We start from the raw sequence: 20,461 nt of genomic DNA on the forward strand, positions 1-20,461 counted from the left end.
AAGTTCTCTCCGAGCCAGACGAATATAGATATGTTTGTTTCAGAAGCAATTCCTAAATACAGTTGATTCATTTCGAACCAGATATTCGTATGCATCACTCCGAGAATTTCGATCTCTTGTTTGAACTGCAATTCGTATGATCCGTTTTCGTCTTTGCTGAGGCACAGAATGACGATTCCATCGATATCCTTCTGCACGACTATCAGCGTACCGGCGCTATAATTATGTACAATTATCCGTTTTCCATCGGGCTGCGGATATGTTCCGACAAGTTGCGCTTGATTATTCTGAAAATTATATAGTTTTGCAAAGTAGAGTGTTTCTTTTTTCTATTATCATTTTATAAAAAATATAGAATGTAGTTTACGACATACAACCAATTGATAAAGTAGTATGTCTGAAGAATTGACGGCAACTGCGAACCAGAGAAATCGGTTTCCATCCTGTATGAAAAAGAAGGCCGTGTCTTGAAAATCCGGTAAACTGAAGGATAAAGTCTCTTCAAAATTTTGCAGCACGTTTATACCTGTGAATAAAATAAAAACTCGAAATTGCAATCAAATGTATTTGTAAAATTTATTTCTTATCTCAATCTTCAAGAATTAAATTAAAAAGTAAAATAATTATGAGATTACGAGCAATTTTTTAATGGAGAAATGTTCATTTATATCATTTTCAGAATTTTATATATATGATAATATCAAAAGATTCCTATATTTTATTTATTATTTTAGATCTAATTCTGTAGATATATCACATAATATTATCATGTATTAAATTTTAAAAATGATATTCTGTAAATGAGCAATTCTATATGTAAAAACATGCAATCTCATAAAAATTATTTTTTTATTTTAATTCTTGAATGTTTTGATACTTTAATTTTAAACATTTTTTCTTTAAGAGATATAGCATTCATTCATAGTAATAAATTAAAAAATGAAACAGAGTAATTTTTATAAACAAAATTTCAAAACAAATTAATTAAATAAAGAAATATAACGAGAAATATAAAAATAAAAAGTACGCAAGACAACATGCTCCGATTTCGACGCAGCCGCGCGATAGGACTTCCTACATGACAATGTCAACATCAGCTGATCTCTCAATAACCTCAACGTTTGAACGATATACATCAGTATTTCGTATTATCGTCTCGGTTCGACTGACCCGACCATCGTCGAAAACTGAGTGTAACGAGGTGTAAACTGATTCGACGTCCTATCATATGTATCATCGTTCAAGACATGTCTACTCCGGAAGAGGTGATAGAGAGTTTGACAGCACAGGTGAACGAACTGCAGGCATTGCAGTCCGTCTACCCAACCGAGCTGGCCGTAACGGACCATGGGGTTTTGGCTGACATTAACAAATACATCGAGTATCCCGACCGTGAACCACCGCGATGGTTGGAGTATGTCATCGCAGTTCCATTGAACGGTGTAATATAACATTTACTTACAACATATAATGTTGCCAGATCTATATAAAATTGGATTATGAAGTTAGCACGTCATTCTATTAATATAAAAAAAATAACGACCACTTCCAGTCTCACTTTTCACAGTTCTTCAATTTCTTAGCAAAATAAAAAAAAAGTTTCACATTCTTTATACTAAAAAATCAAAATTGAAAATATGGTGTGTTAACTTCACTAATCTAGCACGATACTTCCCTTCTAAAGTACAAGAAAAAAAATATTTCCACTTTTGGTTACAGTTTCCATTAGTACTGCTCGAGTTGTACTAGTAAAATATAATTATTGAAAAGTCAAGAAATTTCTGAATCTTATCTTTTATATAAGAAATATAATATTAATAAAAAAAATAGGAAGTCAATAATGACCACTGGATAGTTCTAATATTAACTACTTACTGCAATAACTACTCCAAGTTTTACTTTTATTTATGCCAATAGTATATCATTAATATGTTGCTTTTATCACATTAGGAAAATATTGAGCTACTGATAAGCTTGCCAACTAACTACCCGAAGGAGCAGCCCGAGGTATACGCGAGAGGCTCTTGCTTGGATAGAACACAGCAGTGTCTGTTGAACAAGGATCTCTCTGTTGTTGTCAAGGCCCAGGAGGCGGGCGAGCCTTGCATCTATACGCTGATATCATGGCTGCAGGACAACGTTGAGACTTATCTCAAAGCTTCCGTATGTAACCAAGCGATTAAACGCAGCGATGCAAATACAAGTGGCACTGAAGATCGGTCCGCAGTAGTTTTCTCTAGATATTGGATCTACAGCCATCACATATACGGCAAGTTAAAACGACGGGACGTAGCTAATTTGGCAAAAGAAAACTCCATCACAGGATTCTGTCTGGCCGGTAAACCGGGAATAATTTGTATGGAGGGAACTCTGGAAGATTGCGACTACTGCTGGCAGAAAGTAATGTCAATAATGATCTTTTAATATCCTAATGTTTAATGTAATGAGAATTAGGGATGCACCGGATTGTAAAATTACCGGATACCGGATATTCGAGAAGGCAATTTCTTTCCAGTCGGATATCCGACATTTTCCGGATATCCGACTGAATTCCGAGAAAATGTCTTAAAAAAAAGATTGTAGAAAGAAATTGTAATTTTGCAACAATGTATATTATAGCATTATGAATATGCATATTTATTTTTAGAACATTTGTATAATAAAAAATCAACAATTTAATGACATAAAATTTCAACCGGATATATTCCCGGATACTAATGATATCCGACTCTCCGGTCGGATAGTAAAAAAAGTGCCGGATAATACCGGATACTTTTCGGATATCCGGTGCATCCCTAATGAGACTATTTTATACTAGTATAATTTTTTTTTACAGACTAGAGCTATGAACTGGCACAAAATATTGATAAAATTAATGGAAAAAGAGGAAAATTGTAGTAATGTGGATAATGTGCGTAAGTTTACAGAGTTTCAAGAAATTTCATTTCCTACTACTGAGCGTCACAATGACATGGGTCTGTTTCTCAAGTACCTAACTGATCATGATTGCCAGCACGCGTTCAAGGAGCTTTTCGGAATAGAAGGAAAATTTAGCAAACTTTCAGATTGATGTAATTGTGTAAAAATAGAAATGTACTTTGACTAATTTCTTTCAATCAATTTCAGATTTTTGCACAAGTGAAAAATCTTTTGCTCACCTTTATTGGGCTCATTTTCAAGGTTTCTCTTTTGTCGCTTGTTTCTCTCAAGGATTTCTTTGGTCATATTGTTCATATATTTCGCAATTTCGTTGTTAATATTATTCCTAGTGTCACTATTTAATACACTGTATGCTAAAAATACCGAATTTTTCATAAATAAAGATAATTTTTATATTTAAGTACAAAGCGATTAATATTTTACCATCACTGAGATTTTTGAAGTATTCTGTCGTTCGATCGAGTGTCGCGTACAAGTCTTCTGTTGCATAAGAATGGAAATATTCGCACTGCGTCACACATATTAACGTGAAACTCAGGAGGAACTCTCGCAACATATTCATACAAAGTAGCCTCTCAAACTATCGATCACGACTGATCCACAATGCCAGTTTGTCATTCAATAATATCATGTTTACAGTTTTTCTGTACTTAGTTCTTACCTTTCCGAATTCCACTCTGTAACAGTATGTACACACACGCACGCCAATATAAATCTCTCTATATGATACATATATAAGGAATCTTAGAATTTCTCATTTACAGATTCTTTGATAAATAGAAGATAAATTTATTCCTAACAAATAGATAATAAAACAATTAAATAAGAAATTGAAAATGAAAAAATATGTTAAATATGAATATGAGTATAAATATGTTGAATGAATGTTAATAAAATTTTATTTTATATGTGTATATGTCTGTGTATGTTAAAGTAGTTTAATTTACAAATTTTATCTAATAGTGGCGTAGCGTAAAAATTCATTGGTAAGAAATTGCCCCGGGATGTAAGGTGCAGGTGGACCAAGAATATCTTGTGCAGGACTGTGGATCTTAATTTGCCTCATATGAGTATCCCTGCCATTTTGATGATTGCTGATGACTGCTATTTGAATCATAAATGTCCTAATCGGCCGATCATTAATGTTTTTAATGGGGATCACTATCCAACCACTTGGCTCGTTCAAGTCCATCACTTCCACTTCCTGTAGATCGTTGAAATTGGTCCCAGCTCTGATGCTTATCCTGAAAGTTAGCCAAAACGCCTTTATTAATGGTAGCCAATGATGATTGCTGCTTTCTATTTAGGCCTAATTTCACCAATGTAAAATTAACTTTAATCTTGGTTCAATTTACTTTTTATCTTTTTCTAATACCAATAATTAAATTAGTGGAACTGGGCCTTAGTGAAACCAGTCGATATAAACATTCTATCTTTCATTATATTCAGTGAATAACAAAAGTAGGAAGATACTTGTGTCACTGAATGGAAAGCATCTGAGCAATATCTCTAAGCAATGGAAAGTATTGCTACCTGTTGGGAGTATAGCTCTCATCCAGCTTGTAATCTGTATAGATGCATATGTCACGAATAGTGGTTTTCCTCTTGAATTGTATGTTTACCAAGTGAGGTAGTTGCCCGTCCGATTGCCAGTACGTTTCCGTGATGTCATCACGAAGTTGGTCCACACCAAATCCTGGCTTACAGCTGGATAAGCTCCAGATTGCATAATTCCCGACCTCCCGTACTCGACCAGTTAGTTGCTCCTGTACGGGATCTATTTCCCCTGAGCGAGCATCTTTTATATGTAAGACATCCCAATGTAATTTATCACTTGAAAACTGATTGAATCGATCGCGCGATACTTGCGATGAGAAGATATAAAAGAAATTGCAGGGTAACTCACCAGTACTTGTAGTCTTGTTGCTCATGATTAAGTTAGGTTAGGCTTCTTCAAATTGTTGTGCTAATAATTTTAGCATAGCAACTTCGTTATCTAATGTGCTAATACTCGCTAGAATATCATACGAAGTAACAGCAGGTTTCCAGTACATTACGATAATTATTTCCAATTCCTAGTAAAAGTTTTAACTCTATCCTGTGCATTTTAAAAACCAGCATGCCTCTCCAGCTCTCTCTCTCTCTCTGTCACTTCCTTCCTGCTCTCTGTCTTGACTCGGCATCGAGGTATCGATACTTCTCGAGACTTCAAGTTCAAATCAATTTAAATCTTGATTCGATTTCGAACCTGCAATTGCATGTGAATGAAATCAATAATTATTCAAATTCGATTTAGATGCATGAGATAAAAATTTGTCGCCAAAAAATATCGTGTCTTTATCTATAGATGTTTTAAATCTCATCGCGACGGGTAATTTTGGGAAACCGCTTTGTTGGAGATAGCAATACTTTAAATTCCAAATCCAAATAAATTTAAAATTTGATTTAGAGATAAAAATTCGTCGAGAAATATTGCTAGTCTTTATTGATAGACATTTTAATTTTTATCGCGATTTAAAAAAAATCGCTTTGTTGTGCTACACGTTGCCATGGTTGAATTGATCGTGGTATATTGTTTTACCGCCACTTCAGTCTGTCATCGCTACTTTGCGTTGAACCTCGTGGGGCTCACGAAATTGATGAACTAAAATAATTGATATTTTGGGGCGATTCGGTAAACCGGGTAAACAATGGTAATTTAAGTCGAGTTGACTTGATCGGTGAAACAATTTTAAAATCAATTAATCGATCAACCTGCGATGACATTGGCATTGTCGAGGATAGATTACACGACGGTGGGGGTCACTTCACGTGGCACAACCATCATATTTCCGCCTTATGAAGGGATGATGAAGCAACCACAAAAGTTCGCCGTTGCAGATCACGACGGCGTGCTGCATATTTATGGTATAAATACATATTATATGCATGTCTTATTGCAATACAAAAATATCTTAACAAATAAATAGTAATAAATAAGTAATTAACATTATTTAATACTAATTTTTAAATAATATCTTAATTAATAACTAAATAACATTATTTTAATGAATGAAACAATATCACAATTAACGTCAAGAGATACTTTAATATCGCAATTATCTTCAAAAGGTGTTTTGATATTAACGTGTCAGTGTTGAAACGAATATTGTAAGACGTCTAAATTTAAGAAATATATAAAATCATTCTTTTTTGAACAGGCATGAAAAAAGGGGAGCTGCAATTGTCGTTTAAATCCTTGCCTGGCTCAAAAATTAAGAAAATGGTTCTTGGTGGCTCAATAGGTATGTTGAGGGATAAAATTTTCCTTGCGTACGGCAGCTCCGTGAAGGGATTCACGAGAAAGGGCAAGCTGTTCTTAGAGTTCGATACCAGTCTTATAGATCCAATTTCCACGATGTAAGCTCACTCACACTCAGCTCAACTCCACAATGATACCTTCGATATACTCCACAATCCCATTATCATATTATTATGAAATGTCCCTCGCAGGTACGTCCTCGGTCCTGATCTCGCGGCGTGCGCGCGTGATCTTTATCACCGGTACAGAGACTGCAAAGATGCCGATTCGTACCTGACTGGAGAAACCTTGCACGACGTAGTGCTCTTGCCCGGAGACGGCAACATAGTATACGCTATTTTAGCCTGTGCGGACTGCGCGGTAAGACGTCGTAATAATTTCATTGAATATGATTCGAGGATTCGTCCCAAAAGTCTTTCAGACTCCAATCGAAAAATGCAATAATCTTAGTAAAAAAAGCTGTACTTTCACAAGAAAACCGTCGATTACTTCATTCCATTTCTTAAAAGTTATCATTAATACTCTTGCAATTTTAACTAGAATATCCTATCATTCTTGTAAAATTTCTGCGATGGATTTAAATTTCAATTCTCTTCTTAGCAAAAACTTACAGAGATTCAAATATAGAGTTATTTTCCAGGAATGCATCTTGTAACTGATTCATCGATGCAGTTCTGCTTTCCAGGTACGTGTTTTGCACGGTACAAGAAGTCCAACGGTTTTAAGATTGCCGAGCGCTCCTACGGTGCTTTCCATATACAGGTATTATTGATATTTCACATACAACACACACACATTTCAAATGAATTATTTTATATTGCTCATCTCATTTTAGAGAGGGAGAAATATACTCGAAGGACCGCGTTTTGGTTGGTACCGCGGATGGCAGAGTTGGATTGTTGATCCTTCAAGGTAACAAAACTCTCCGAATTACCTGGCTGTTGACTTCGACAGGCTCGGGAATCACTTCGTTGGATACATATGAGCTGCAAGACGGTATAGACATCCTTGTTGGTCGGCAGGATGGAGTCGTCGAGGTGTACACGTTTCCTGACGAAGATGTATCGTCCATTCTGCGCTATCACTATGTGAGTGATTGTGATTGTATCTATAGTTCTTGTCGAATTGAATGATATTAGTTGAGAAATAAATCATTGTAGAACGCTGGCGAGAGTATCAGTACAGTCGTCGGTGGGATAATCGGCGTCGCCAATTATCCTGAGGTTCTCGTCACGACTTACTCAGGACGAGTATTTGGATTGACTACCAGTCCTCCTGGTTTACTAGAAGCGGGACAGAGCGATATCGGATTGGCCAGGTTGAAGCTAGAAATACAACAACTGCAGGAGAAACTCAATGAGGAGAAGGATTCCAATTTCGTGCCGGACCCTTTAGCACCCTTGATATTAGCAGTAAATCATAAGTAACCGCAACAAAATTATTTCTACATTATAAATACAAAACAGATTAATTAGGATTAATTAGGAACAGATTAATTAGGAAATTGAAATTGCAATAAAAGTCAATTCACAGGATGGAGTTGCACAAAGAAGATGCTTCGTATTCCCTGTCTGTAGAATTAGACGCGTCGATTGACAATATTCTAATACAATCCGATACACCCATCGACCTGTTGGAGACAGAGAACAATAGCGCAGTGGTCAGCTTATCCGCTTGCGATCCTAGAGAGAGCAATTTCATCCTTGCTACTTATCGATGTCAAGTAAATACAATTTTCTGTGTGAAACAATATAATCTCTTTGAATTTTAATAATATCTCTGAAAGTATGAAAAATCATTTGTAAATAGATTAATACAAATCGTCTAGAAATGCGACTAAGATCCATCGAGGGTCAACCAGGTACATTGCAGATATATGTAACGTCCCAGGTATTTTTCTTTTCTCATGTTGTCTTTCAAATCGAAGATTTACGTTATTAATATCTGTGGTAATTCTCAGGTACAACCGAAACGTTGCCGTAAAATTACAGTTCCTATTTACGCTTTATCTCTGCATGTCAGACTGCATGAAGATGATAACATCACATCCAGTGGTCCGTTTAATGAATTGAAACTAAATGGCCAATTCACCATTGCCGAAGTATGTTTCTTTATTTTGTTAATCTTATCGCGGGAGAAATGATTGTTTATGGATTTCTTTTCCAGATGCACGCGTGGTTATCTTTAGCGTTACCAGACGTGCCCGAGAGGCCTCATATTAACGAGGGTGAAGCTGTTTTAATATATATTTCGTCCTTTATCGGCACAATTCTCAAATGCAAATATAAGTAAGTTTATAATGGAAAATCAGACTTGCATTTGTCATTAATCTTTTGGTAAATTACAGAAAAGGGAGTGCGCTTTTTCTTGGCGAGAATATATCCACTATCATAATTCTTAGAGACATCTTGACGAAGGAGGCAACGAAACGAAAGCTAAAGCTAGATGTATTCTGCGGTAATTATTCGCGATTGTTACATATTTCTTTTTGAAGTCGTAAACTGATAGTAAACGTAAATCTTTACGCAGAGGTAGCAGAAGGAAGCATATCTAGAGTCTTGGAGTTAATTCTTCCGCGTTTGAATGCGGCCTACGATTTAATTCAAAAGATAAAAATTCTGGATGCTCTCGAAGAATGGGAGCTCCAGTCCAATCCGAGGGAAAACTTATGTTCCGAGTATCAAGAGTTGTTGGAGAAAGAAACGGAGATCAGATCGCTTATGGCGAAGGACACTGAACTCCTGAACAGGCTGCATGCTATCATTACCGATTTATATGTAGATTGGGAACGAGCGAAGCGATCTCGAAGGTAAAGATAAGATTCTTATCGGCGCGGCCCAATTCTAACAATACTATTCGTGTAACAGAATCAGTGGCAAGGAGGCTACGGCGAAGCTCCAAGATGCCCTCGAATCTAAAGATCTAGCTACCATCTTACAAATTTTCATCGGTAAAACCGACGTGAGCGTGCCGACTCTAATACCTGCGGCTATTTAGACGTTCGGAGATTGTGAATGAAGTGGACCAATGCATTTCTATAAACACATTCAAGTAAAAAATATATTTTTTAACGTTGATTCACAATAATATGTATTTACAGGGTGTCCCATTTTAAATAATGCATTAAGATTTCTCGAAAACTGTGGTAGATACGGAGAAATGTTTCAAACAAAAGTTGTATGGTTCGGAGGGAGACATAAGAAGAACCATTGATTTGGGTGACGTCGCCAAGGCCAGATCAAAGTCACGTCGATTTTTTAAAATGGAATTCCCTCCATTTTTCCGTCTACCACAGTTTTCGAGAAATCTTAATGCATTATTTAAAATGGGACACCTTGTATATCAATCATTAAATTGCACAAATTATACAATTGTACAATCCTAGTCTTAAAAATGTACATTTAGTGTTAATTACAGTATAATGTGTACATGTATCATTTATACATTTACGTATATAAATGATATTTTCGTCACAGGAATCTTGGATTTGTTGTAAAACAATTTATCTGGAGACATGATAGTGTTTCGGCGCTAAGCATAGCGCGAGATATACACTGCCGTCGAAAAGTTTCCGGACATGGAACTTAAAATTGCATAATATTCAAGTTACCGTAATTCGATAAAAAAATCATTGCAGACAAAAAAATAAAAAGCATGCTAAAGTATAAGTTTCAAGCTTTAAAATGCTGTTTTATTTTTTTGTCTGCAATGATTTTTTTATCGAATTACGGTGACCTGAATATTATGCAATTTTAAGTTTCATGTCCGGAAACTTAAAACTTCGACGGCAGTGCATATGATCATCTATTTAATCTCTCTCTCTCTCTCTCTCTCTCTCTCACACAAATTACTTATTTTTTTGAGAACTAATGAAGTTAATTATTTATAAGCAGTATATGATGCGATTTACTTAAAACTGAAATTTGTCTGCTATTATTTGCTTTCGAATAAGTAAATTTTGTTTTTTAAATCTTATAAAATTATATATACAATTTTTTCAAAAATGAAATCACTTTGAATCTACTTAATCTGCTATTAAAAGCAATTTCATGAAACGTAATGTTTGCATTACAGACCGTTTAAGTGCCGATATTCCTTGGAATACATTTCCTTCTCTTGAGTCTTCCACGATTACATAAAAAAATATTGCCTGCGAAAACACAATGGATTAATTAATAGTCACAGTATATAAAAAACTCTTTTACTATGGTCAAGATATACAACTGAATTTGAGATATACAACTTTACTCACATACTATCAGTCGTTCGCACAACTGCTTCCAAAGGATCCCTGTTTACAGTATCTGCTGTAGATGTCACGGTGTATTCCAAGGTTTGAGCGCCTGTATGTGGCAAAATGGTCTCCTGATTATCATCCGGTGGGACAATCTCCACAACACCTGTTGCTTCGACTTCCAGTTTCAGATCTCTCACGAGATCCTGAATCGTTTTTGCCTGCGTTCCCTTGTTGCTCCCTATCTGCTGCACATTTTTCTTCGTTTTGTTTTGCTTGTCATTCTTTTTCGTTCGACTGTGCGTCTGCATGTGTCTCTTCATATCACTTCGTACTCTGAACGGCTTTCCGCACACCCCGCACGGATGCGGCTTCTCGCCGGTGTGTATGCGACGATGATTCTGTAAGTAACTGCTCGCGCGAAACGTTTTGTTGCAATACTCGCAACGATAGTTCTTCTCGCCAGTGTGGATACGCCTATGCAAGATCAGTGAGTATTTTCGGGCAAACTCCTTGGCGCAAAATTCACATTGATACTGTTTGTGTTCCGAATGGAGACTCGTCGAGTGATACTTTAAGTCGCCCCATTGTCGAAAGTGTCGTCCACATTCTTCGCATTTGTACGGTTTGTCACCGCTATGAAGTCTCTTATGTACCTATTCGTCGTTACAAAAAATAGTTAGATTTTTATATATTAATAACAAAAATAAATTTTACACTTTGTGGACATCTGCTTACTTTCAACGCGCTGGCAGCAAAGAAACGTTTACTGCAAATATCGCATTGATGCGGCCGTTCTCCGCTATGAGATCGCATGTGGTAAATTAAACTATTTTTATGGTGGAATGAACGATTACACTGATCACATATTAATTCATCTACAAGAGAATACTATCTTTAAAATTTATATCTTTGGCATGTCAAGAACTTCTGAGGGAAAAAGAATTACACGCACTTAACTTTCGTGTTTTCGATGATTTCTTTTTTTTGGCCGTTCGTGGAATGTCAGTCTTTGCCTTCTCGTTGGAACTCTTATCATTACTAACTTCCGGTGGTTTTATTTGTTGGTCCCTTTGTTGTACCTCTTCTGTGACGCCAGTAATGGTCCACATGGTTGATTCGGTGTTCGAAGTGGATAGCGGAGAGTCCGTCTCATCGTCGATACGCGCGCCAGTTTCTTCCACTGCAGGCGGCAAAGATCAACAAGTTCGTAATAGTTCATATCGAAAAGTTTAAAAAATGTTAATATCAAAGATGTTATGTCTCTCTTACCTACGTTTCGAATACCCTCCATAAGGTCTTCAGGTTCACTAAATTCTTCAATCACGGTATTCTCTAAACTGTGTACTGTTTCCGGCACTGATATAGAGATATTAGTATTTGTTGCTTGAGCTATTCGCGTTTCTTGTTTTACTGGTTCATAATGTACCTATATTAAAATTATTAAAATTATTTTTTATATCAACAACTATTTCTATTTCTATTAAATTTCTGTTAAAGATACATATGTACAGTGGCTATCAAAAGATCTAGTATATAAATGCCTGATATATTCTAGTACATAAAATGTTAAGTTAATTATAATAAGAATTTTATTAATTTATAATATAAACTAAAAAATAAATTGACCAAAAATTATGTTGGCCGAAAACTTTTGGTAGCTACTGTATGTATTAAAAAAATTTAATTGTTCTCTGCAATATGTATACCTTTAAGTGCTCAAAGAACTTTAACTGACTGCTAAACTTAGAACTACACAATTCACATTTAAAGACGTTAGTCTGAGCTTCGCTAGTCAATTCAATTGCTGCATTCTCTTGAATCAATTTATTACTATCTTTTCGCGTCGTGTTCTTCTTTGTTTGCTGTTGTTTTAGCTTCCGAGGTATCCTTTTTTTGTGTGGCAGGGTTCTTTTGGGTCCAGATGCCGACGTGGCATCCTCACTACTTTCCGTGGAAACCTCAACGTCGTATTCGCTTTTAACGTTGATAAACTCTTGCTTTACATTATGCGTAATCCTCTTGAAAAGTTGTAAAGGTGGATACACGGACGGAGCGGCGTTTGGTTCTGGTACTGCTTGAATGGAGTACGAATTCACTGGCGCCAGGGTCTCGAGATGTGAAACGTCTGGTAGAGTCGGGTCCTCGTGTTGTGACTGGATATGGAGCTGCTGTTTCTGCAACTGTACCGCGACCAAGGCCGCGGTAAGTCTACGGTCTTCCTGCATCACACAATTCACATTCTACATGTAAGGTATAAATATATTCAATTCTACGGACATTAAGTAACATATTACAACTTCTGTTAATTCATGCGACAGCAAGTCTTCCGCCTCATAATACTGCGTGCCAGTGCCATAGTCTGTGCCAACGCCTGCATTAATCATATCCACGACCATGCCGTCGGAGATTAATTCACCATTCAGAGTTAACAGCGGTACTCCCTTGCTCAAGACTTCTCCGTCGGCTCTCTGGATGGTAATATATTGAGCACCCTCCATTCCTTCTAGAAGCACAGCCTGTGCCTCTTCCGTTGTAACTTCCATAGCTGAATATTCTGAATACAACGACTAGTAATTGTCCTTCACAAACTTTTATTTATCTATAGATGCCAAATCTGTGAATCATAGAGAAAAGTGAGTGTAAAAAATCTATTTTCTTTAATTTGTTACGCAATTAAAAGTAGTTCAAAGTTAAAATAGATTAAAATTAATTCCAATATACACCAAATATTTAATTCACTGATCTCTCTATTGTCATGTGATAATTTTAAAATCATTCTCTGTTATGTGTATACAATAATAGTAACTTCTGTTTAAATCAACTATTTTACAAATTCACCGAAATATCAATAAATATAAATAATAAATATCAATAAATATCAAATAATAAATATCAAACAACAAATATTAATAAAATAAGAAAAATGTATATAAAATAATTAACTATATTGTGTGAAAATATTTAATATCACTTTTGTATTCTGTATGTATGCAGTAACTTTTATTTGAGTTAAAGAAAAAGTTTATATTCTACCTCTACAGCATAACACAATAAGTGCTTTCCATTTAGAGCCATTTTGACTCCGACTAGGACCAACTCCGATTAACTTTGGTCATCGATTAGTTCATTGGAATTGATCAATCGCATTTGTCATTTCGATTAATTGGCCAATTCTAATGGACTAAAGTTAATCTACATCGATTAAAGTTAATCGGAGTTGGTCCAAGTGGCTTATACCCCTTTCTACCAATACAGTTTAACTTTAATCTCGGTTCAACTAACACTTTATCTAGTTTTAAGAATAAGAAAAAGATGAAGAGTAATGATGTATTCAATTTAAATCATAAATATAATAAGAAACCCTTTTCAATCTAAATTATAAATATAATAAGAAAGCATATTCGATATACTGACTCGACCCGACTCCGAGTCAATGATCTGTTCTGTTTAGCTACAAAAGAAGAGCTAAACTATGCAAGAAATGCAGTTAAAAAGAACAGATCGTTGACTCAGAGTCGGGTCGAGTCAAGTAAATCGAATACGCTACAAATTGAACCGAGATTAAAGTTAATCTACATTGGTAGAAACAGGCATTATTAGGCTTGTTTCTATCAATTGTAGATTAACTTTAATTTCGGTTCAACTTACTCTTCATCTTTTTCTAGTTCCAAAGATTAGAAAAAGAAGAGTAAATTAAACCAAGATTAAAGTTAATCCATATTGGTAGAAATGGGCATTTCCATTTAGGCCCAGTTCCACAACTCACGGTTAACTCTTAACCGAGATTCAACTTGTTTCTCATCTCTTTCCAATTCTAAAATTAGAAAAAGACAATGAATAAGTTGAACCTCGGTTAAGAGTTAACCGTGAGTTGTAGAACTGGGCCTTATGCCCGTTTCTACCAATGTAGATTAATTTTAATCTCGGTTCAACTTGCTCTTCATCTTTTTCTAATTCTAGGACTAGAAAGGGATGAGTAACAAATTGAACCAAAATTAAAATTAAACTACATTGGTAGAAACAGACATTAGTGACACAAGTCGACATAAATATCGTTTCATCTTTCTTTGCATTCCATGAGTAACAAAGATAGAACAACATTTGTCAACTTGTTACTAAATGAAAGGTATAACTCAATATCTCTCATTCTTTCATTACCAAGAAGACTCTTGTTAACTAAAATCATCGCGACTAACAAGATGGTATACTAAGATTAAACAATAGGTCTGTTTATTATTCCTGTACTAGACTGCACTAAAACTCTCTTTCTCCCTTTCGTCAGATATTAAACATATGCCTATCTCACTTTAAGGATACACTGTTATTGTTCAGCCACAAAAAACAGATCTAATATCCTTTCTTATCAGACCCTGGGCTTTAACGAGATAATACATTTTTTAGTGATTTTATTCTGAACAAGACGACAAAATAACAGAAAAAAAAAACTACACGAATCAAAACGATCCATCGAGGTCCAAAAATAGCACCGCCGTGCCGCTACGCCGCGGCGCCGACGGAGTTTGAATTTGGCGGGGATACGTACTTCGGGACTGACAGCGAGACCAAGGTCACTGCACCCGGATCGCATTGAATATCACGAGCCGCGCCTTGATACGCGCTGCGTGCGAAAAAATACACTCGCCCTCACCTTCGTTTAGCGTAATTCACGCGCCCGGCCGGGCTGCTCGTCCTCGCCCCGGTGGCCACGAGCGACATAAACAAAGCGAAATATTGAAACACTGTACGGCAAAATGTGACAACAGTGCTTGGCTCTTGACGCCATTAGACCGGAAGTACCCCTCCCGCGCCGTCAACACAGTATCGGCCAACGTACGCGCGTGACGACGATGGAAGATTCTAGATCGGCTGTCAAGCGACGTGATTCCCGGCGATGTTTCGCTCTTCCACGGGAAATAATCAGGTTCGATCCGCTTCCTATCCTTTCGCGCGACACTCCTCGCTCGAGAACGGCGCGACGAGATCCACGGGAATCTTTTCAACGCCGTAGCTCTTTTACGTCCCGACGTGGTATTTTTCGTTCGCACTTTGGCGACACTGATCACCGCTACCTCCCTTCCCCCGAAGCAGCGGCAAGGGGGAGCCGCGACCTTCCGGTTTTCGATGGCCGTGCAAAGTAACGCGAAATGTCAAATTAGCGTATCCACGGCGAAGTGCGGGTGCGTGAATACGGCGTTTCGGCGCGGTCGCGATCGAGCCGGCGTAATATCCCGGCCGGTGTCGTTTGCGACGCTCTGGCACCGGCGAGACGTCGATTCGTCGTCGCTGCGAAACGGTGAGCCACCCGTCGCGCGTATCATACCATAACCCGGGCGACGCGAAACTGAAGGGTTAAAGAGGAAGCTCCGTACCTACGCTGTCACTCAGCTGATTCATTTCCCCCGCCGCCGCCGCATGGCATCTTGCTTCATCTTTTCCCCCCTTTCTCTTGTGTCTCTCTCTCTTGTATATCGCAATAATAATGCGTAGAGAATTCTGCTGTATTTGACATTAACGGACGAAAAGTATGTAAACGAACGCGGTTCATGAAGGAAAGAGTTCAGCATATCGTTTATCGACAAGTAAACATTGTAATTATGATTAAGTAATAGATAAACGGATAGATATCTATCTTGTCATGTAATACGTAATTTCGTAACCAAAAACCTTTATTTTTCAGTGCAACTTAGTACATTATCCTCCTTTCAGATAGCAAACTCCATCAAAAACGAAATCTAGCTACAAATTTTGTCGACAGAAATATAGCAAAAATGATGACAGATTTATTACAAAAACTGAGTAAAATCTGTCATTCGGTAATTATTTAAATGGAATAAATGAGCAAAGAATCATTTGATGACATGCTCTATTTAATTTGTTATGAAAGTGACAGAAGGTACTTTCCATTTAATCACAAGTCAACACAAAAATCGTTCCATCTTAAATTCCATGAGTAACAAAGTCTGAACGATACTTGTGTCATTAAATGGAAAGCACCCAGATATTCTTCATGATCTGCTGGCAAATTCCTAACATTTTATTTATTGCAGTTGTTACAATTTATCCAAAATTGATTATAAAAAGTGTCATAAACTCTGATGTGAATTTAAGATTCCTTATTGTTGTTGCTAGTCTTTAATGATTGTTTACATTTTCAGAACTGAGTCCAGTTGCAGTCTAAAATTATAATGTGACATTTGAAGCATCCAAGGAGAGTGATGGCTTCGATCTGCCGACGTTGGAGATTATGGATATTGCCTGTGCTGACCTGCCTATATGCGCTACTCATTGTTATACTTGTACCAATCTTGCTAGTCAACTCCATTAAGAATGGCTTTAAAAAGCAGGATCAGGGTGCGCTGGTGGGTGGCGCCTTCGTCCTATTGGCATTGCCTATCGCCTTTTATGAGATTGTTCAGCACATGATATACTATACGCAACCTAGACTACAGAAATATATAATAAGGTGGATTATTTGTCGCTAAAAAAATTTGCAGATTTAATTTTAATTTTTCTCTTCTCAATCAGGTATTAAATATAAAAATGTTATTTTTCTTTTCAGAATATTATGGATGGTACCTATCTATGCAGTAAATGCTGTAAGAAAAAGTTACAAATTTTTCTTGTGTATCGTTAAAATTATACAAATATTTACTCAGTTGTTTAACGAACGCTTTCTATTTGTATAGTGGTTAGGTTTGGTATTTCCTGAAGGAAGTATATATGTGGACAGCTTGAGAGAATGCTACGAAGCTTATGTAATATATAATTTCATGAAGTATTTACTGGCCTATCTGAACGCCGACCACCAGTTGGAGCATAGACTGGAGATTTCTCCTCAAGTGCATCATATGTTTCCTCTGTGCTGCCTACCCGATTGGGAGATGGGCAGAGAATTTGTACATATGTGCAAGCATGGTATTTTACAATATGCAGCTGTTAGGCCTATATCAACTTTAATATCATTGTAAGTGATTGATTGATAGGGATATGTATTTCTAATATTGTGTGTTCTAATATTTAAATGCATATCTCTATATTTTTGTAGCATATGCGAACTGAATGGAGTATATGGGGAAGGTGAATTTAAAGGGAATGTCGCTTTCCCGTATATGATCGCTCTAAACAATTTGTCACAATTCGTTGCCATGTACTGTCTGGTACTCTTTTACCGTGCCAACGTAGAGGCCTTGAAGCCAATGAAGCCAATTGGAAAGTTTTTATGCATCAAAGCTGTTGTGTTCTTCTCATTCTTGTAAGTATTGCTGTAATGTCCGCACAACCTATTGTCAGAAAAATATACAAACAAGGTGTCCCGAAATCCATGAATCAAAATATCACAACAAGAAAGCTGTTCTTTTAAAAAAATAAATTCAAGCAGTTTTTGAAATATAAAGACTTTGAGGTATTGAAACTAACTAACTACAAATTATAATTAAATGGTTGACTACCCATGATCGCGATCCATATCATTGCATAACTCACAGACAAGTAGCCGTTTAACCGTAATCTCTAATTAGCTAATTTTAAACTTTTGTATTTTACAAATTACTATTCGGAATGAAAAATGGCAAATACTTTTCTAATTAATTTTTTAAAAACTTTCTAGCCATGGTATTTTGATTCAAGACATTCTGAAAATGAGATGAAAAAATACATATTGTGTTTTTGATTTACAGTCAAGGAGTATTAATAGCTTTTTTGGTGTATTTCGACGTTATATCGAGTATTTTTAATACTGACAACTCAGATGACATCAGGAATATATCGTCCAAATTGCAGGATTTCCTAATTTGCATAGAGATGTTTTTAGCCGCAGTGGCGCATCACTATAGCTTCTCCTACAAACCGTTTGTCAATTTGGCGCAGGGTCAAGCCTGGTGGGACGCATTTAGGTTAGTAAAACAATAAATACTACTTATGAGGCACTTTTAAACAAATGTTTGCTTATTTTAATTTAAAAAAATTTACGCTGGCACTGGTACCGAAATTAAATTATATCCTTATTCTATAAATTAATATACATTTGATTTATCTTTACAGAGCAATGTGGGACGTTTCTGACGTGCATAATGACATAAAGGAACATTTGGGCGTTGTCGGCTCGTCCCTAAGCCGCAGGATACGAGGACGTGGTGCATATCAGCAAACTTGGGGAAGTGCGACTGAACGTACGTCGCTCTTACCCGAGGCCACGGTGAGCCAAGCCAGAAGCGCGCCTGCCTGTTCATTCTCGGGTTACAACACCGAGGCCGGACTGAACAATAATCCATCCGTTGCGGAATCTGAGGAGGTGACCGTGAACACGCTGGATAGCACTAATGCCATCAATACGTAACCAATACGATCGAATCTATTTAGGAACAGTACTCGGTCAAATCTGTTGCGAGACCGGCGTACTTTAACGGATATCGCTCCTTAATATTTACTCTAAACAAAAAGAAGGAAAAAATCATATAGTTTTGCAATAACGTTCTTCAGCATACAATTGTATAAATCATCATGATCATTTACTACATCAAATATATATCGCGTTGAAATATATATGTAGTGTCCCGGGATCATGGAATGTTCCTTGAACCACGGTCGATTCGAAGAGGACTCCAATCATCTCAACACAAATGTTGAGATAATTTTTGATAATTGTATTTGACGTTCATGATGTTCTGAACTCAAACTAAAATTTCGCTCGAAATTTAAAAAGAATATGCGAAATCTTGTTGTATATTCTTTCTACTGAAACATCGGCTTCAAATCGACTAAAGGAAAAAGATCCGGTAGTCTCGGGACATCCTTACGACGCGATTTACTATTTAAGGAATTTGATATGACTAGCGGTGAATTTTGTGAGAAACGTGAACTTGCTTCTTACGTTCTTACTTTGCGAAAGACATTCGTGCACTTTATGTTACCAAATAATATAATACCAAATATGATGTACATACATTTATATATACGTATACGTAGAAGGAAATGTAATCCCGTAATATTTGTACATACCTCAAACGACCAACGCGTCACATACATACACACATCTATTACATTTTAGGATATAAAGAATGCGATCCACTTCATGTTGAAAATGCTTTGAAGCATTTTTTGATTGGTCAATTCGTAAAATTCTTTTTTTCTGATTAATTAACAAAGCGTTTACATTACGTTAAGTGGATTGTATTCTTTACATCCTACGGATAATACTTAATCTTATTTTTTTCCTCGATATATCGAAAGTCACAAGAACGAACTGTCTGGCATATCAGACGCCTCGAATTTCCTACTCATCCATATCTATTTTGTTTTTTCTCGCTTTATATATACACGCGAATGTGGGTATATATCGCACTATGTATATTAATTTACTTTTATTTTACGATTATACTATATCAGAAATAAAGGCTGTGTATGTTTGCATTGACCCTTACAAAAAAACTTGACTGTTTCTGGAATGTTTCCTTTAAAAAAAAAAAATGAAAAACATCCTTTTATATTTAACGTTTCACGTGAACGCGTCCAATCAGGACGGGAGTCAAGTGACCAGTTTTCTCTAATCTCTTCTATTTTTGGCTACGTTTACACCGTGCGCTTAGTCCGCGACCTATACGACAGATGTCTTTGGCTACGTTTACACCGTGCGCTTAGTCCGCAACCTATACGATAGGTGTCTTTGTTTAATATACAGGATAAACAAGGACATCTATCGTATAGGCCGCGGCCTAAATGCACGGTGTAAACGTAGCCTTTGTTTAACTTACAGGATGAACAAGGACATCTATTGTATAGGCCGCGGACTAAGCATACGGTGTAAATATAGGGTGCTTTCCAGCAAGGACATAGGCTACGTTTACACCGTATGCTTAGTCCGATAGCCATAGTCAGACACTGTGTAACACATTGGCTGCGTTCAGCAGACTCAACAGTTTTGCAACCGTTTTATGATTGTCTGCTGAGATAGGACCATTCTTCTAGATCTAAAAGTATGATCCAAT

At 36.6% G+C, this 20,461-nt stretch overlaps 6 protein-coding genes across 15 annotated transcripts in view; 3 read left to right on the forward strand and 3 right to left on the reverse strand.

The window, feature by feature from the left end:
- LOC108721260 (uncharacterized) overlaps window positions 1-3,703 on the reverse strand; it is an 8,937-nt gene extending 5,234 nt beyond the window's left edge. The window contains 5 exon segments of the mRNA XM_018445715.1: window positions 1-5; window positions 7-287; window positions 375-526; window positions 3,159-3,293; window positions 3,364-3,703. The exon segment at window positions 1-5 is cut by the window's left edge and continues 656 nt beyond it. Of these exon segments, the coding sequence (XP_018301217.1) occupies window positions 1-5; window positions 7-287; window positions 375-526; window positions 3,159-3,293; window positions 3,364-3,502 (712 nt within the window). The 5' untranslated portion in view covers window positions 3,503-3,703.
- LOC108721264 (RWD domain-containing protein 2A) lies at window positions 1,076-3,085 on the forward strand. Its single transcript, XM_018445723.1, has 3 exons — window positions 1,076-1,442; window positions 1,951-2,400; window positions 2,837-3,085. Exons 1-3 carry the CDS (start codon window positions 1,248-1,250, stop codon window positions 3,068-3,070), a joined length of 879 nt encoding a protein of 292 aa, XP_018301225.1. The 5' UTR covers window positions 1,076-1,247; the 3' UTR covers window positions 3,071-3,085.
- A 152-nt stretch (window positions 3,704-3,855) lies between the features above and the next one.
- APC10 (anaphase-promoting complex subunit 10) lies at window positions 3,856-5,177 on the reverse strand. Of its 2 annotated transcripts, none has more exons than XM_018445637.1 (3): window positions 4,847-5,177; window positions 4,474-4,726; window positions 3,856-4,184 (listed from the first exon to the last, which is right to left on the reverse strand). In XM_018445637.1, the coding sequence occupies exons 1-3, from the start codon at window positions 4,869-4,871 to the stop codon at window positions 3,893-3,895; spliced, it is 570 nt and encodes a 189-aa protein (XP_018301139.1). In that variant the 5' UTR covers window positions 4,872-5,177; the 3' UTR covers window positions 3,856-3,892. The 2 variants fall into 2 exon arrangements, with proteins under 2 accessions (XP_018301139.1, XP_018301138.1); XM_018445636.1 differs by having other exon boundaries at window positions 4,474-4,738.
- Window positions 5,178-5,699: 522 nt separating this feature from the next.
- LOC108721213 (Bardet-Biedl syndrome 7 protein homolog) lies at window positions 5,700-9,238 on the forward strand. The gene is made up of 13 exons (XM_018445626.1): window positions 5,700-5,847; window positions 6,141-6,339; window positions 6,433-6,601; window positions 6,927-7,003; window positions 7,077-7,329; window positions 7,402-7,664; window positions 7,775-7,964; window positions 8,051-8,131; window positions 8,202-8,342; window positions 8,408-8,529; window positions 8,589-8,698; window positions 8,771-9,050; window positions 9,109-9,238. The coding sequence occupies exons 1-13, from the start codon at window positions 5,700-5,702 to the stop codon at window positions 9,236-9,238; spliced, it is 2,163 nt and encodes a 720-aa protein (XP_018301128.1).
- Window positions 9,239-9,950: 712 nt separating this feature from the next.
- LOC108721253 (zinc finger protein 260) lies at window positions 9,951-15,381 on the reverse strand. Of its 4 annotated transcripts, none has more exons than XM_018445696.1 (8): window positions 15,127-15,192; window positions 12,776-13,092; window positions 12,185-12,697; window positions 11,748-11,904; window positions 11,431-11,658; window positions 11,214-11,353; window positions 10,494-11,131; window positions 9,951-10,391 (listed from the first exon to the last, which is right to left on the reverse strand). In XM_018445696.1, the coding sequence occupies exons 2-8, from the start codon at window positions 13,019-13,021 to the stop codon at window positions 10,373-10,375; spliced, it is 1,941 nt and encodes a 646-aa protein (XP_018301198.1). In that variant the 5' UTR covers window positions 13,022-13,092; window positions 15,127-15,192; the 3' UTR covers window positions 9,951-10,372. The 4 variants fall into 4 exon arrangements, with proteins under 4 accessions (XP_018301198.1, XP_018301197.1, XP_018301196.1 ...); XM_018445695.1 differs by lacking the exon at window positions 15,127-15,192 and adding an exon at window positions 15,313-15,381 and having other exon boundaries at window positions 9,952-10,391; window positions 12,185-12,718; XM_018445694.1 differs by having other exon boundaries at window positions 9,952-10,391; window positions 12,185-12,718.
- Window positions 15,335-19,535, forward strand: LOC108721255 (transmembrane protein 184C). Of its 6 annotated transcripts, none has more exons than XM_018445702.1 (8): window positions 15,564-15,771; window positions 16,185-16,291; window positions 16,634-16,941; window positions 17,038-17,074; window positions 17,165-17,442; window positions 17,524-17,730; window positions 18,155-18,370; window positions 18,519-19,535. In XM_018445702.1, exons 3-8 carry the CDS (start codon window positions 16,694-16,696, stop codon window positions 18,811-18,813), a joined length of 1,281 nt encoding a protein of 426 aa, XP_018301204.1. In that variant the 5' UTR covers window positions 15,564-15,771; window positions 16,185-16,291; window positions 16,634-16,693; the 3' UTR covers window positions 18,814-19,535. The 6 variants fall into 6 exon arrangements, with proteins under 6 accessions (XP_018301206.1, XP_018301204.1, XP_018301205.1 ...); XM_018445698.1 differs by lacking the exon at window positions 15,564-15,771 and adding an exon at window positions 15,949-16,066 and having other exon boundaries at window positions 16,156-16,291; XM_018445701.1 differs by lacking the exon at window positions 15,564-15,771 and adding an exon at window positions 15,949-16,066 and having other exon boundaries at window positions 16,156-16,274.
- Window positions 19,536-20,461: the final 926 nt, after the last annotated feature.

This window comes from Mycetomoellerius zeteki, unplaced genomic scaffold, assembly GCF_001594055.1.
Source record: "Mycetomoellerius zeteki isolate Tzet28-1 unplaced genomic scaffold, Tzet1.0 scaffold164, whole genome shotgun sequence".
Taxonomy (NCBI): domain Eukaryota; kingdom Metazoa; phylum Arthropoda; class Insecta; order Hymenoptera; family Formicidae; genus Mycetomoellerius; species Mycetomoellerius zeteki.